Source organism: Mirounga angustirostris, unplaced genomic scaffold (genome assembly GCF_029215605.1).
Source record: "Mirounga angustirostris isolate CCGP_5_RB_7025 unplaced genomic scaffold, mMirAng1.0.hap1 SCAF_17, whole genome shotgun sequence".
Lineage (NCBI taxonomy): Eukaryota > Metazoa > Chordata > Mammalia > Carnivora > Phocidae > Mirounga > Mirounga angustirostris.
The window spans coordinates 39346978-39362740 of record NW_026991725.1 but is presented as its reverse complement, the minus strand read 5'-3'; the positions used below and the strand labels follow the sequence as shown (position 1 = coordinate 39362740).

The window sequence follows — 15763 nt, the reverse complement described above, 5'->3', positions numbered from 1 at the left end:
GAGTGGTCTCAGCCCTGCAATGTGTATGTAGTTACGAGGCACGAGAAGGGAGTGATGAATGCCCAGGGGAGCCTGGGAGGGAAAGCCCGAGCTGCATCTGGAAGTGCTGCAGGTGCACGGGTGGGGACGGTTAAAGGGCAGTAGAGAAGAGGACCTGGAGGCTGGGAGGCTGGCAGTGGCGAGGCTGTTGGCAGCCCTGCATTGCCACACTGAAGGGGGGCCTCTTGGGTGGAAAGCAGGGGACCATGTGACCTGGTGAGAGCCCCATGGTGAGGGGGGTGTAGGATGAGGCCAGATGGGGTTGGATGGGAGTGGGGAGGCTGAGACAACATACAGACGAGGTCGGAGCAAACTGCCACGAGAGGGAGGAGGGCCGGAACTAAGCAGGAAGGATGGTGACGGGGAAAGGGCTTCCCAAGGGGCCCACGTGAGTGGGGACAGCACAGGATCCCAGGTATGGATCCTGAGGTCGTCACTATAGGTTAGAACTATAGGAAGAGGGCAGGGATGCCTGGGTGGCTGGGACAGAGTTCAGTTTGTCCAGACTGAGTTCTCTGTGAGAAGGGGCCAACCAGGCAGAAATCACTTGGGTCCCTAGTGCCTGCAACATCCAGTCTCCACAGAAAGGTACTAGTAATTCGACCCCATGCCACCCTCAGTGGGACTAAGGTGGGCAGAAACTAATCCTGTCTTACAGAAGAGTAAAGTCAAGTTCAGAGGGATTTGAGGCCTTGACCCAACTCACAAGGCTTCTAAGGGGAACAGCATGGCCACCTGGGGCTGCCCAACTCATTGGGCGAGTGGTCATTACTGCTCAGGGGCAGGGCAGGGGGTGCCCAGAGGATAGCCAAGGGCCATGACTCTGGCCAGTCTTTTTTTTTTTTAAAGATTTTATTTATTTGACAGAGAGAGCACAAGCAGAGGGAGAGAGAGGGAGAAGCAGGCTCCACGCAGAGCAGGGAGCCCGATGTGGGACTCGATCCCAGGATCCTGGGATCATGACCTGGGCCGTAGGCAGCCGCTTAACCGACTGAGCCACCCAGGCGTCCTGTCTCTGGCCAGTCTTATCTGCTGTGCAGTCTGCGTCTCTCCTTGGTCTAAATGAAAGAACTGGATGGGCCAGCAACAAACAGTTGTACCTCACAGTTCATACAGCTCGTGCATAAATCACCTCGTGGACGCCTCACAGTCGCCTTAGGAAGCTTTATTCCGGGGACCTGATCGGGAAGCCTCACAGAGCTAAGGGCCCAGGACACACAACTCAACACAACTCGTTCAAACCAGGATCCAGAGCAGAGGTGCCGGGTGTCTGCCGGCCACTCCCGCGGCGCCGCACGGCCTCCCGCACAAGCCCGGGGGCCCTCGCACGACGGAGGGGCCTCCGCTGGCGGTCGCAGCTCCTCTCCAGGGTTGCTAAGTCCCATCAAAGGAGGGGAGGGTGACCACTGACCTCTCTCAGCGCCCACGTGTGTGGAGGGGGGCGAGGCGGGGAGGGATGCCCATGAGTCAACAGTGATTTTGGGGATGGGGGGCAGGATCGTCCTGCTCCTCTGGTGATGCAGCAGTTGCCAGACGTCATCTCAGCACCTCCTTCCAAATGCTCCGCCTGTGCCACCGAAGCAACACGGCTCTTCCCAGCCCGGCTTCCCTCTCTGACACGGAGCCCTTCTGCGGGCCTGGAGAGTGGCCAAGGAGCAAGGAAGGCGAGTGAATTCCTTCTGGACTCATGGGCCGACGGCAGCTGGAATCGGTTTTGGCCTCAAGAGGAGCCCGGCGGCCGCAGGCGCTGCCCAGGCGCTGCTGTGGGGCCGAGATAACAGGCACAGGAAAGGTGGGGTGGCAGGAGCCTCCCAAGAGCCTGGCTTCCACGTAAACAGTGAGTTGCCGCGGGCCGAGGCAGGAGGTGATTCATGACGCACACCGCGGGGAGCCTGCTGGCCGCGCTCGTTGGGCACTGAGGCACCAGGCAGCCCTGGCCAGGCGCTCAGGCCTCCCGGGCTCCCTGCATGGGCTGGGGATCCAACCCAGGCCTTCTGGTAACTGGCTTGACTTCAAAAGCTGGGGTGTGTCTAAAAAGTGGTTGGGGAGGGCTCAATACCCCCCCTGGAGGCCTCGGCTCTTGTCTGAGAACTGGCCGGGTTTCAGGATCAGGGCAGCGCAGAGCGGGAAGAGCCCCCCCACCCCCCCGGCTCTCTGGACTCCCGCCTGCCCGCGCCGAGAGGCAGACGCTGGGAGTGAGCACGGCAACTTCCTGGGCCACCCCCACGGACTAGTGCCGCGGGCTTCGGCTGCTCTACCACCAACCCTGAGGTAGCCACCCCAACAAGAGGAGCTGGAGAGAGCACTCGGAACTTCCACTTCTGCCTCAAAACTGACCACAGAAGAGGCCCGAGCTGTGAGAATATGGCGCTTCTGAGAGGGCACCGGACTCCGAGTGGTGTGTGGACACTGTCCACAGCGGCCGCCTCCTCTGTGCCAATGTCCCCTTCCCGGCTGGGCGGCCGCACAGAGGCTTCCCAGGGGGTGGCATCTGGGAGCAGATCCCAGTCCTGAAGTCAACAAGGCGGCACCTGGGCACCGACGTCCGTCGCCGGGTTGCACAGTCTCCTCAGGTCCTGGAGCGGCAGCTCCCCTCGGAGAATGTCCGAGCCACCCCAGGCTGGGCCCTCGGGTCACTGCTTGGCCTTTTTCACGATGGTGCCCACGGCGGAGATGACCGTGGTCTTAGAGCCACTGGCACTGGTGGTCACCGTGACGACGGCGGGCAGGGTGGCCGTGGTGGTGAGGATGGTGGGCTGGGCTATCGTCGTCACTGGGATGGCCGAGTCCCACTTGCTCTTCCTCTTTTGGGCATCTGGAACAAGGCGAGGGAGGCGTCAGGGCCAAGACAAACCGAACAGCAACAGCCCCTTTTCTAGCAGGGCCAGTGGTCAGAGTCTGGGGGCCCAGCCACAGAAATGTGAGGGGCAGCCAGTGAACGGGGGACCCCAGCCCAGGCTCCCAAGAGGCCTTAACAAGCTCGAGAGTCAGAACAAAGCACAGCAAGGTGGAGCCTAGGCCCAGATCTCCAAGGCCCCTGCTCCCCCAAACAAGGCAGGGAAACCCTGGCTCCATGTGTGGTGCGGTGGGAAGTGGACAAGCCGCCTTCTACCTGCCACCGCTGTGCTGGCCGTGCTGGTGGTCGTGGCTGCGGCGTTCGTCGTGGTACCTTTCTTGGTGCCCGTCACAAACTCGATCTGGAGGGAGAGAGGAAAGAGGTAAGGGCGGTGCCCAACTGTCTATCCACGTCCTTCTGCTGGCTCACTACCTTTTGTTTTTTTAAGGTGAGGGGGAGAGGGAGAGAAAGAGTCCCGAGCAGGTGCCACACCCAGCATGGAGCTGACTCGGGGCTCGATCTCACGACCCAGAGATCCAGACCTGAGCCAAAATCAAGAGTGGGATGTTTAACTGACTGAGCCACCCAGGGGCCCCTTTTATTTTTTAGGAGTGGGGAGGGACAGAGGAAGACGGAGAGAGAGGACCTATTTTTACTACTTTGAGGAGACTTTTTTTTTTTTAAAGATTTTATCTATTTATCTGACAGAGAGCGAGAGAGAGCGAGCACAAGCAGGGGGAGCGGCAGGCAGAGGGAGAAGCAGGCTCCCTGCTGCGTCCAGGAAGCCCGAAGTGGGGCTCGATCCCAGGACCCTCAGATCTTGACCAAAGCCAAAGGTCATGGTCTGACTTAACTGACTGAGCCACCCAGGCGCTCCGAGGAGAGCCTTCCAAACACACCAAGGAATGCTCCCGGTGTCACCAAGTTTCTGCACATGCAGGGCAAACCGACTTGCTGCCCTGCCTCACATTCTGGGTGGAGGTGGACCCACCCGCACAGGAACAGCACAGCTTTGATCCCCGGGCGCTGCAGACATGGCCCACACTAAGCCTGGGGTTTGGAACGGGGAGGGAAAGGGCCAGAAGGGACATTCCACCAGCACTAAGAATGAGAAAACCTGATCACCCCAGCAGCCGCTCCGAGAGCTGCCAGCACACCAGGGCTGCAGCCCCTGCCTGGGGGTGGGGAGGCATCCTGGAGCCTCAGCTGGTGCCCTGAGGACATTCAGTCTCAGAGCCAAATTTCTGTTCCCCAAAGGATTCAGATGGTGCTGCTTGGGAAGAAGTGGTGCTCAGGGCCCTAAAATAAGGGGTCACCTGGCCACTGGACACGGTACCTTCAAGGAGGCACTGAGGCGGACTGAGGAGATCAGATCTGGAGGCCAGGAAAGCGCTCTCAGAAGGAAGACCTGCCAGTCTATCAGGCCGGGGAGGACCTTGACGCCAGCAGCGAGAGCCAGCGGGGCGCTGCGGCTGCGAGGGGAGCAGGGAGCTACAGCAAACCCCAAGACCCCAGGAAACCAAATGGAAGCACCTGAGAGGCACGCTCAAACTGAAGGTGAGGGCTGGGGAACGACACTGCACATACCTGCCCCTCCCAGCAGGACATTCACCCGTCACTTACTTTGGTTCGTTCCTTTTTGGCCTTTTCCAATTTGTCCATTTCAATCTTCTGGGCTTTAGCTACAAAGACAAGAGAAGATCTGAGAAAAGCAGCCCTGGGAACAGCTCCCATGTGAAGGGCCACTTTAGGCCGAGGGACCCCACACCAGCACTTGCCGTGTCCCCTGTGCTCTTGCTCAGTGCACACAGGTAGCCTCCAGGCCACGGGGCTCACTGTCCTTTCGTGAGGGACAAATGGAAGCGCTGGCCCTTGGCCAGCATCGAGCAGAGGCCTCACACTGGAAGGCTCAGGGGCTGGGACTGTGCACCCTGTGGGGAGGGGCCGGCTGCTCCTGAGCCCCAGCTGACTGTCGCCACGTGGGGATGCAGGCCACGTGTGGACGACCTTCCCGCTGACCAAGAGAAGCCGGGACTACAGATTTGAGGTAAAATGTTGGCAACTCATTCAAATTAAAGCAAAACTTGTGCGGGCCAAACAAAACACACCTACAGGCCAGATCTGTTCCATGGGCTACTGGGTTAAGATCTGTCAGTGGAGGGCTCGGACTCTGAAATTCCTCCCCGTTCTCCCTGAGGGACACTTGAGAAAATGCTTTCTCACTGGCTTCAGGACATGCTGTCCCCCCACCTGGGACACTCTCCCTGCACCTTAGAACTTAGCCCGTACAGGACTTCCTCGGCAAGGCTGTCCCCCCTTCCGGCCCCCTTCACCTGCCTGCACCCCCACCACACCCCTCACTGCTGGGACTGCTCCCTCTTTGCCTTCTGTGCCAGGTCATAAGCCTCCTAAGTCACAGTGGGTCTGTTTCATTCAAGGCTGTATGCCCACCTCCTTGGACATGGCCTGACACAGAGGAAACCCTGAAATACATGTTGGCTGGCTGACTGAACAGACAAAAGGACAGACGGATGGACGGCTACCTACCTAATGCCTCATAGTAGGAGTCCTCAGACCAGCCGTGGGGGTCAAACATATCCTGCAAAAGAAAGAGTTAACATTGCACCCAGCAAGGGTCATTGGATGACAAATGGCTTAGAGACCCAAGTCCCTTCTCCCCAAGTCTTTCCATGGATTTTTCCTGGCCTGGAGGCCCCTGCCTTAAGGGCACAGGGGCTCAGCTGTCATCCCTGGTCTCCAGCCACAGGGGCGGCCGATCTGCTCCCGGAGTGTTTGTCTGTGGGCTGGGCTGTAGAAGCACAGCGAGTATGCACTCAGGCCCCAACCACTCAGGGCCCCGGGGCCAGGTCTGTCGCTGCAATCTCTCTCCTGGACTATTTCAGAGCCACGGGGGCTCATGCAGGGGAGACGGAGACTGAGCTCTTCAGTCAGCACTACTGCTACATGGGCCTTTCAGTGGCTCCAGGCCGAATCCAGCAGAGTGAGCACAGGGCCCTGGACAGCCCCCTCAACCCTCCGCCTGTGTGTGCAAGGCATACCTTCGGGTAGTTGGTGCCCAGCTCATCGATTGCACAGAACTGGATCAGCTTCTCATAGATGCTGAAAGAAGAACAGCAGAAGGCACTGAGCAGGCCCTAGTCCCATGCCTTGTGTGGCAGCAGATTTTGAGAGATCAGAACTGTCTAATTCCTGGGCTCAGACGAACCCTTTAAACCAGCTGAACTGTTCCAAGCAAGCTTCCTGATAGAAGAGGAAACATTCACTGGCCTGACATTAAATCATTCCGAGTCCTCCCCACTCCCAGAGAGATGGGTCATTAGCCAGGCACCAGGACAAGTATGGTGTCCAGGTGAGGGCTGTGTTTTTTTGGTCTTATCCAGACAGCTGACCTAGAGTTTGTGGGGCTGGGCCGGGGCTACCATACACAGGCCCACATAAGGGCTGGGGCAGGTCCCTGATGTCATCATACCGGACTTTTTACCACGTGTGCCACCTGCTAGGGCCCTGGATGGAATAAAACTTGAACACAGCTCTGTTCCTAAAACCTGTCACCTGCATGCAGCATCAGTGACAGTTTGGAGGAGAAAGAGGAACCCATAGGGACTGTCTAGTCCAACTCCCTCACTGTAGAGATGAGGAGACTGAGGCCTCGTGTGGCTGTATGCCTTAGGAGCAGAGCGAGGAGGAGAACCTAGCTCAGGCCTCTCGGCGTCCACTCTTCATCCTGGTTTCTGTGTTACTGCAGCCTGGGTGGTGGCCCCCTTGGGCAAAGGCGGGATCTTAGCTGGGCCTCTCCCTGCCACCTCCACGGGGGCATTCCAGTCCCTGGGCCAACATCAGTGACTCAACTGACCCTGTAGGCCCATGAGAAACTCACCTGGGGTTCCGAAATTCTTTTTTCCTTTGGATAATGTAGTTCATATCCATTCCTTCCTTTATCTTCCGCTCATAAAGCTTCTGGATCTTGTCCTATGGAAGAGAAACAGAAGGGCGCTTATGACACCGCCCAACCCACTGGCAATCCCAGCCTGTGGTCACATGTGCTGGGTGGACACTTGGACCCAGGAGACCCACAGAGCCATGCGAAGCCCTATTCCAGCCATATTGTCTTTTTCCACCCAGCCTGCGACCAGCGCTGAGCACAGATAAGATAAACCGAGACCGGTCTGTTTTCATTTTGCTTTCTCCTGACTCCCTCTAGATGGCTGACAGAGGAAGCAGTAAAAGGTCAAGGCAGAGAAACCACGGAGAAGAGAATGGATGAACCCCCCCTTGTCAATCGGCTCCTGATTCATCCAAAGAGGATGGGCAGGGGGGCTCAATGCTGGTTTTGAATTTTTTATTTTTATTTTTTAAAGATTTTATTTATTTGACAGAGAGAGACACAGCAAGAGAGGGAACACAAGCAGGGGGATTGGGAGAGGGAGAAACAGGCTTCCCGCTGAGCAGGGAGCCCGATGAGGGGCTCGATCCCAGGACCCTGGGATCAGGACCTGAGCTGAAGGCAGACGCTTAACGACTGAACCACCCAGGCGCCCCTGGTTTTGAATTTTAACACGGGGTTAGGTCCTCAGTGGGAGACCTGGGAAGGTTACGTCCTTTCAGAGGAAGGAAGGAGTAGTGTTTTTTTGGATTTGGCCTCACAAACTTCCCAAAGTGTCCTTTGTAGGGAGGCTCACAGATGGCCAGTCCCCACGACAGAGGCACTGTCAGGGGTGAAGAGCCCGTCTCATTAACCGCCCCCCCGCCCCAGACCCCTCTTCTGGCTTTCAATGGGCAATAGGAGAACCACCTGGCAGAGATCCAGGCCAGTCCCACAGATGTCTCAAGGCCCACAGAGAGGAGGCCAGCAGCAGCTGGCAGCCGCACCACCCAGCGCAGGAAGAGGCCCCAGAAACCCGAGTGTCAGGGCAGATTCACCTCTGAGGAGGAGCAGTCTTACCCAGCAACGCTGGGGCTGGCCCAGGGCAAGGTCTCTCTGCAGCCTCCCCCACTAGTGGTGGCTAAATGCACAGACTCTCCAGAAGGAAAATATTTGGGGTACTCTTCACCTGCAAGAGGAGGTGGGCAGGGCTGGAGGTCCTGTGTGACGCCCTTGGGGTACATCAGGAGAGGTGATCCACTCCCTTTGTCAGAAGGCTGAATCTTTCTGCCGAGACTGGCCAGAGGAAGCACTGAAGTGCAGAGAGAGGTTTGTAATACATTTACCAGGGAAGAGACGACCAAGAGTGACAAACCTCAATGTTTATCTCTTCAAGGGCAAAGCAGGAGGCCTCATACAGAAGGCTCAGGAAATTGAGGCCAAGCTGTATCTTACAGATTACTTTCCTGGGTTTCCTGGGCCATCAGATGGGTTCTCCCATTTCAGGTCAACTAAAGTGTTCACTTAAGGTCATGGTTTCTACCATTAGGAAAATCTAAAAATGAGAAATACACTGAACTTGAAGGCTGAGCCAGCTGGTTGTCTCTGTCTGGCAGACTGCCGGACTGTCCCTACAGGCTGTGGCTTGTTGCCTGGTGGGGAGATGAGGTGCTATGCTCATGGACAACTCAGCCAAGGGAGGAGACTTCTGGGAAAGGAAGAGGATCTGCACTGTGCCCCCAGCCCCGACTCTGGCCCTGCCCAGCCAGCTGCATTCCGCAGCCGCAGGTCCCCTTAGTCATCCATCCGTTAGGATGGTGCCCTGGGCCTGTGTGTGGCCAGAGGCACCAGCAGAACCTATGGGATCAAAGGCAGAGCAGGTGGACCGGATGCCCACGATGGGCAGCCCTGGGTGTCTGCCCTCGTGTCAGTCACGAGGTTCCACACACAGGGGAACCCGCAGAGGGCCAAGGAGAAACAATCGCAGGTGCCGAAAAGGAGGTGCAAGGCCCAGCTGCCCCCGAGGTCCTGCTCCCAAGGGAGTAACTGCACTAAATGCTCCAACTCCTTGGGATTTCAAAACCTCAGGCCAGGTCTGTATGCGATTCTGTCAGGAGAGGAGGACAGGACTCTTAGGCACATCAATGGTTGTGTTTTTGCATTTCTATAATCTATTTTCCATTCTCACGGTCCCTTGGTTTCTTAGCAAAGTTCCCCACTGGTTCAGCTGGGTCACACAGAAAACGGCGGTATTTTCTCCGTCTAGGCTTAGGACCCCACTGAGGGCAAGCTGGGGTCCCACTGGAACAGCACCAGGGGATGTGGCAGAGGGCAGTGGGCTCAGAGCAAACTCCTGACGCAGGCTAAGACAGGTAACCAGGACGTTCAGGCACCTGCCCGCCTGGCTGTCTCTCCTACAGAAGGCTATTAAAGTCAGACCAAGCCGGACACCTGAGCAGCCCTTCTCCCCCACATGGGCTGTGGTGGCCGAGCTCCGCACTTACTTGTAAGTGGTTCGAACACCTGCCAGGGGGCTCGGGCGGGATCTTGATTTCATCGGGTGACATGTTCCGGACTCTTTCAGAAAAGGAGGCTGTGAGAGAACAGAGTGAATTCCTGTGGATGTATGTCGGGGAGGTGGGTGGGTGGGTGGGTAGGATGGGGCTAAACATGGTTAGGAAAAGAAAAGGCACATAAGACCTTTTTAGGGAGAGAGAAAGGCTATGAAACAGTACAACAGTGTTCAGAGTGGCCCCTCTGTCATCTGAGTTGAGATCGAATGACCAGAAGGAGTCAGCCATGTGCCGACTCGGGGGAAGAGAAGTTCAGGCAGAGGGGACAGGTGTCAAGAATGCACGCTACCATGTCCCAGCAGTGAACTTTTCAGGAAAGGGTCTGTCCAGGGTGCGCTGGTGAATGTCTAACAACCTGCTGGGGGAGGAAGGGAGGAGGAGCTTTGATCTGCAGCATCTGCCAGTTTCTGGGGTATCAGCTGATGCTCCTGTTGCTGGACCTAGGCACAGGAAGAGAGGGGAGCACCAAAGGCTGACAATGTGAACCAGCTCCAGCTCCCCACTGGCTATGTTCCTATAACACCCTCCCAGAATTCTGGAAGCTCTTGCCCAAGATAGAGGAGATAGAGTTCAGAGTTCCTCTAGGATTCAAAACATTAAAAACTGCCTTGTGCATAAATGATGCTTTAAAAAGTTACCTGTTGGTTATTAACTTAGTCCTTTAATCAACTCTCCTTTGGTCCACCTCATTCTTGGGAACAAAAGGCCTGATCCTGATGTGAAGAACCTCAACTCCCAAGGGATAATTCCCCCGGAGATCTGCCACTGCCCACCCAAGTTGCCTGCTCGCTCTCTGTTCTCTTCCCCATAGCCTCTGGCCACCCTGGACCTGCAGAGTGTGCTCTTGATCACTCAGACAATGCACTGCTTGTTTTAAGATTCTGTCTGTGCTCTTTAAAACATTCTCTCATGAAAAGGACCATACAATGAGCAAACAGCAGGCGGAGTGGGGTGGGGCAGGAAGAAGGGAAAGAATGAACAAACCAGCACCAATAACACCCAGCAAGTACTTATTGGGTGCCAGGCCCTGGGCAGACTATTTTTTAGCCCTGAGTAGCTGCCGGGTCTGGCTGCTGATAGCCTAGCACAGCCTTTGCCTTCTTCTCTCCCAGCGCTGGGTTAATATTTTCTTAGCAGATAAGGTACTTGGATCTCCACTCAGAGTTTCACTATTACTATAAAGAACTCAGTGCTAAGCAGGGCTGAGGGGATGGCTCCGTGGGCTTTGCCAGTCTCAGTTGCTGCAAAACACGCTTGCACACATTGCAAAGCCCGAGGCTGGGGCAGAGTCCCAGCACACTACACATGCCAACTCCCATGGTCGGCAGCGGGTTCTCACTGGATGTGTCCTGACAACACTAGACCAGCCATTTTGGGTGAGGGAAAGAGGACAGGATGGGGTGACCTATCCTGCTGTGGACCCAGGACATCAGTGCAGCCCAGGAGCGGTTTCCACCAGGGGACTACATGTTCCTCTTTCCCCGGTCCCTTCTTTCTGTCTCCTAACTCTTGAAGCAATGGCAGAACCCAGATCTGGCTGGAGTTCAAGTCTCGTCCTGGCTTCCCCCTTCTTTTCAGCCCTGGGAGGGGCTGGGGTTCTCAGCGAGAGGCTCAAGCAGGCTGCAGAGGCCAGATGAAAGTGGAATTGGCTGGGGTGAGCTGGTCCTCATTATTTCTGGAAGGCAAAAGCAAGGAGGGCCCGGGCAGGCTTTGGGCAAAAGCGAGGAGGGTGCAGCTCTTCCCTGGGGTGGAGTGAGAGACAGAGAGAGAGACAGAGAGACAGAGAGACAGAGAGAGAGAGAGAGTGTGTGTGTGTGTGTGTGTGTGTAGGACGGAGAGACAAAGAATGCCCTTTGGCATTTGCCAGGAAAGCCTTTTGGAAAAACAGGGTGTGACACCGTTGCCATAGCAACCTAACCACACTAAGTCTCAAGTGGTATATAGTATGACAGGGAGGGAGAGCCCCTCCTGAGCTCCCAGGTTAGGAACAAAAGAATTCCTATGAAGTAACTGGCAAGTGAAGGGACAGTCAGAAAATTAGGTAAAAAATTTTCCACAGCTTCCAGGAGCAATCTTTCAGGGATTCTCCTTCCTAAGTCCCAGCATGATTTGAAGAAGAAGACATCAAACCCACAAATATGGTCACTTGTGCAGCCACAAAGCCTCAAACCATTTTCCCAGGAAATCCATCGAGAAATGTGTCCAGGCACTTGGGGCAGCTCCAGGTACCGTGGCTGCTCCTGGGTGTGCTGGGGGCATTCTAGAAAGGCAGCCGTACTCAGGATCTGAGAAGTCTACCTCGGTGATTCACCCCTGTGCACACCCAAGCCAGGAAACAGTCATGGTATCCATAGCTGCCAGGTATGAATCTGAGCAGGAGCAGCTCGTCAGTTGGGCTTACGTAATGGTGGGGAGTAAGGAGTGCCTGGGGGGGTACTGTAGGGCTGGGAGCAGGAAGCAGTGGAGTGCTCTCTAGTTCACCAGAGACACGGAGAACCCAACTGGATTACCACCCCAGGCCGCCGTTCCAGGTGTGACCACGGGGCATCAGTGGGCCATCTGGAGGGCATGCGCGCTCAGCTCTGCAAAGCGGCCACAGTGCTGGAGAGACCTATGAGATAGCTTCTCTGCTTTCATTTGCTCCATTAAACCTGGGGCTGTCTACACATATGAAAAGCCTTCCCATATTGGGGGAACAACCCGAGAGTCCTATCTCCAGAGGTATTAACGAAAGGAGCTGAGTGCAGATAGAGCTGAACTACGACCTCGTCAGTGAGAAATGGTAGGAGGAACCAAGGCTATGAGGCTTCAAGGTCTACTGGGGTAAATGGAGAAAGAAACTATGGGGGTAACCCGACCGTGAAAGAATATACTTAGCAGTCAAGTGAAACTATGGATATGTCCAGGAACAAGGAAGGATCTCAAACATGGTAAGTGAAAGAAGCCAGACAAAAAACAAGATGGTCATTTCATTTCTATCTATGGTTCTCAACGGGGGGCAATTACCTCCCCCAGCCCCCAAGGGGATGTCTGGCAATGTCTAGAAACATTTTTCCCTGTCACATCTGGTGGGGGAGGGGAGCACTAGGGGCATCCCGAAGACTGAGGATGCTACCTACAACATGGTGTCAAACACAGGCCAGGCCCCCATGACAAGGAATTCTCCAGCCCCAAATGTCAAGAGTGCCAAAGCTGAGAAATCCTGCTCTTTAAGAAATTCTAAAAAAGGCAAAACTATAGGGAAGAAAGTAGATCACTGCTTGCCCGAGGCCAAGGGAGGAAACAGTCTGCAAGGAGAGGGGTACAGGGAATATTTTGGAGTGATGGAAAAGTTTTTTTTTTTAAACATTTATTCATTTTTAAGTTAGCTCTAGGCCCAATGTGGGGCTTGAACTCGTGACCCCGAGATCAAGAGTCGCATGCTCCATCAACCGAGCCGGCCGGTACCCCTGGAGTGACAGCAGTGTTTTAGACTGTGATTGTGATGGGGGTTAACACTGACTATGTGTATCTGCCAAAGCTCATAAGATGGCACAAAGTGGCAAGGAGAGAACAGGTGGAAGCTAGGGGAAGAAGAAGTCCGGGTGGAGATGGCTGATGTGGCCCCCCCACCCCCCACCACACTGCTTGCCGGACACCGCAGCCTCGAGCAGAGCATCAGGCTCCCGGGCAGGCTGTTTTTGGACCCCACAACCCCACCCCAGTTTCTTGGGAGTATACAGCAGGGACTGGTGAGGCGTGGAGGGAACGGGAGACCAAGGCTCTGATCCATACCTGCCCCTGTGGATTACCCACTTGCAGGAGGCCGTGCTTGGCTTCCTCTGTCTGCAAAGCCAACGGGCGCGTCCCCTGAGGGCTATTTTCTAAGGAGTGAACACTAAGGTCTAGGAAATTCTGGTTTTTTATAGGAGTTGAAAGACCCACACTCAGGGATAAAGGCAGAATCCCGCTGAGGGTCTGGGCTGGTCATTGTGGTATGTTCCTACCCAAGCCTTCCTCAAAAAACAAATGTAATGGAACAATTTTTAGTTCTTTTAGTTAGGAAAACCAGAACGGGTCCCCACCTCCCATACCCCATGAAAGGATCCTGTCCAAAAACAGGACAGGTCCAAGGGGCTGCAAGCCACAAAGCCTCCATCTGGACACGCAGGAGTAGCTTCTGTAGGCCGCATTCGTAGCAGCCCTGGATAAGCAGGACCCTTGCTTTGTGAAGGTTAACAGAGCAGGCAGGGAAAGATGGTCACAGTCATCACAGAGAGGGAGGGTCACCCTGTCCGTGAGGTTAGGACAGGCTTTGGAAGAGCTGTTACAAAGTCCACAATCAAAATGACAGAGTTATTTTGGTCCCTGCGGACTTTCTAAAAAGGGACTGCTGGAACGGACTTTCTAAAAAGGATTAGGAGGCTGGGGTTAGCACAGGACTGGGATGACATGTGTGCCATTTTTCAGAAACATAACTGCCCTGCCCTCCCAAGTCACATAAGGTCCTAGACTCTGGGGCTATGAGGCATGTTCCCTCCTGGGTACAGAGCGAAGTGCCAGCAGAGGCCACATTTGCTCAGTGAGTACCCGAATATGCCAGCAAAGTGGGGCGGGGGCGTACAAGGACAGAGGACAGGCCTAGGGCACAAGGGGAACGAGCTCCCAGCTGAAGGAGGCCCTAAATCTATCCTGACAACATTGGCAACCGACCAAAGCCCAATGAAATGCACCATGAATATGACTTTCAAAGAAGAATTGTTCCCTGGGTGTCTTACTCAGACATCTTAGGAAATGCCAAAGGCCCCGAGAGAGCACATGAAGAGAAGGCTCTCAGGAGACCAGTGGCCTTGGCTGAAGCAGAGAGAAGCCCCATGCAGTGGCAGGCCCGGGCATGGCGGGAAGCCAGTTCACTCTGGGCAAGCCTCAGACATCTGACCCTGAGACTCCCCCTGGGGTACTTACCAACTAATTCCTGAGGATCTCGCTTTTCTACTTCTGGGTTATCCTGCAAAAGAGAAACAAATACAAGGAAGTAAGCCCGGGACGCCTGACCTGCAGTTCCTCTCTTCACTGAAACCACTCAGGATTTTAAGGGAGGAGAAAAGGTGCAAGCGACACAAGGAATCTAAGAGCGAGTCGGTGCTTTGGGGGCCTTCTGGGACCCCTGAACCTCCTAAGCCCCCTCTATCATCAGAGCAGCCAAGATGCTCCACATGCCTGCTTCAGTCTCTCCTCCACAGCCTCCAGCAGGGACCAATATCCACCAATGCCAAGGAGAGCAAACGCCAGCCATCCGTCCCCTGGACACATGGACTCTGCCCACTGTCTCCCCTGGGGCCTGGTCAGCCACCCCTACCTGGTACTAAGGAAGCAAGAGATGGCAACTTTCTAACATGAGAATCCGAAGACTAAAGCACAAAAGACTATCTGCTCCCAAGAGATTGTTCTCACTTTCAGTTTAAGCAGAAAAGGGAGACTTTATCATCAGGCGGTAGCTCATGGAACCCTGGAGCGGGCATGTACTGGGCCTTTAATAAGTGACTGACCCAGGCCCCAGAAAGGCCCTGGCACACTGGCGGCTTCTCTCCTGGCTCTCCTGGGCTCACCTCTCGACTCTTTACATTGGCTTTATCTCTCTCCAAAGAAAAAGCTTTCTCTGATCCTTAGCGCAAACTTCCGCCCTACAACACCTACTTCTGCAGGTCCTTCAGGGCTGGCTGAGTGCAGAAACCTAAGAGCAAAGGTTTCTTATCAGACGGTTTTCTGGACTCGCTGTGTATTTCACTGCTCAAAGTGCTTCATTCAAATCCAAACCACATCCACCTGGAGAAGGCTACGGTCCCAGCCCCCGTCGCAAGCCTGGGCACAGGAAGTGAGGGGGGGTGGGGGGGTGGAGGTGGGAAGGCCTTCCCTTGCTTGCATTGTCCCAAATGTCCACTGGCAACAACACACCTGTCTTCCCCATCTCGGGGGGAACCCGGCCCCTCACACACATTCCGATCAGGGCTCTCAAGTGCCACCACGTGCTAAGGATCAAAGTGGCAGAAGCTGGGCTCACAGGTAGCTACTGGATCTCCTTTCTTTTCCCTTTGGTGGAGGGACAGAGGGAGGAGACAAGACAGTAACAACTCTGAACAAAATGGGCACACGGCCACAGCTGCAGAGTTCTGCATACTCCACTTACTGAAGAAATGTTACACCAAGTGACGCTTCAGAAAGGAAGGTGCCAGGAGGCCACCAAAATCCGCCCATGCTATGGCTCCCTGCCAAGAGCAAAGTGGTAGTTCTTAACCCCCTTCCCCAAAAAGTCCCTCCTGACTCTGGGACAGGCCCAAACCCCTCACCCTTCTGAACACTGCAGCTATTCATTTGACCTGAACGGGCCTAACGTCCAGGCCAGGCTGCTTAGCAACCTGTCTCCCCCAGGCACCCGCCCCCTGCCAATCAGGT

At 55.3% G+C, this 15763-nt stretch overlaps 1 protein-coding gene across 2 annotated transcripts in view; it reads right to left on the bottom strand.

Moving 5' to 3' along the window:
• Positions 1-872: 872 nt before the first annotated feature.
• SAP30BP (SAP30 binding protein) overlaps positions 873-15763 on the bottom strand; it is a 36704-nt gene continuing 21813 nt past the window's right edge. For both annotated transcript variants that reach the window (XM_045888457.3, XM_045888458.3), the window contains 8 exons: positions 14276-14318; positions 9263-9351; positions 6774-6865; positions 5935-5995; positions 5423-5474; positions 4499-4557; positions 3152-3236; positions 873-2854 (listed from right to left, as the gene is read on the bottom strand). In XM_045888457.3, coding sequence (XP_045744413.1) covers positions 2673-2854; positions 3152-3236; positions 4499-4557; positions 5423-5474; positions 5935-5995; positions 6774-6865; positions 9263-9351; positions 14276-14318 — 663 coding nt within the window. In that variant the 3' untranslated portion in view covers positions 873-2672. The remainder of the gene's footprint in view (positions 2855-3151; positions 3237-4498; positions 4558-5422; positions 5475-5934; positions 5996-6773; positions 6866-9262; positions 9352-14275; positions 14319-15763) is intronic.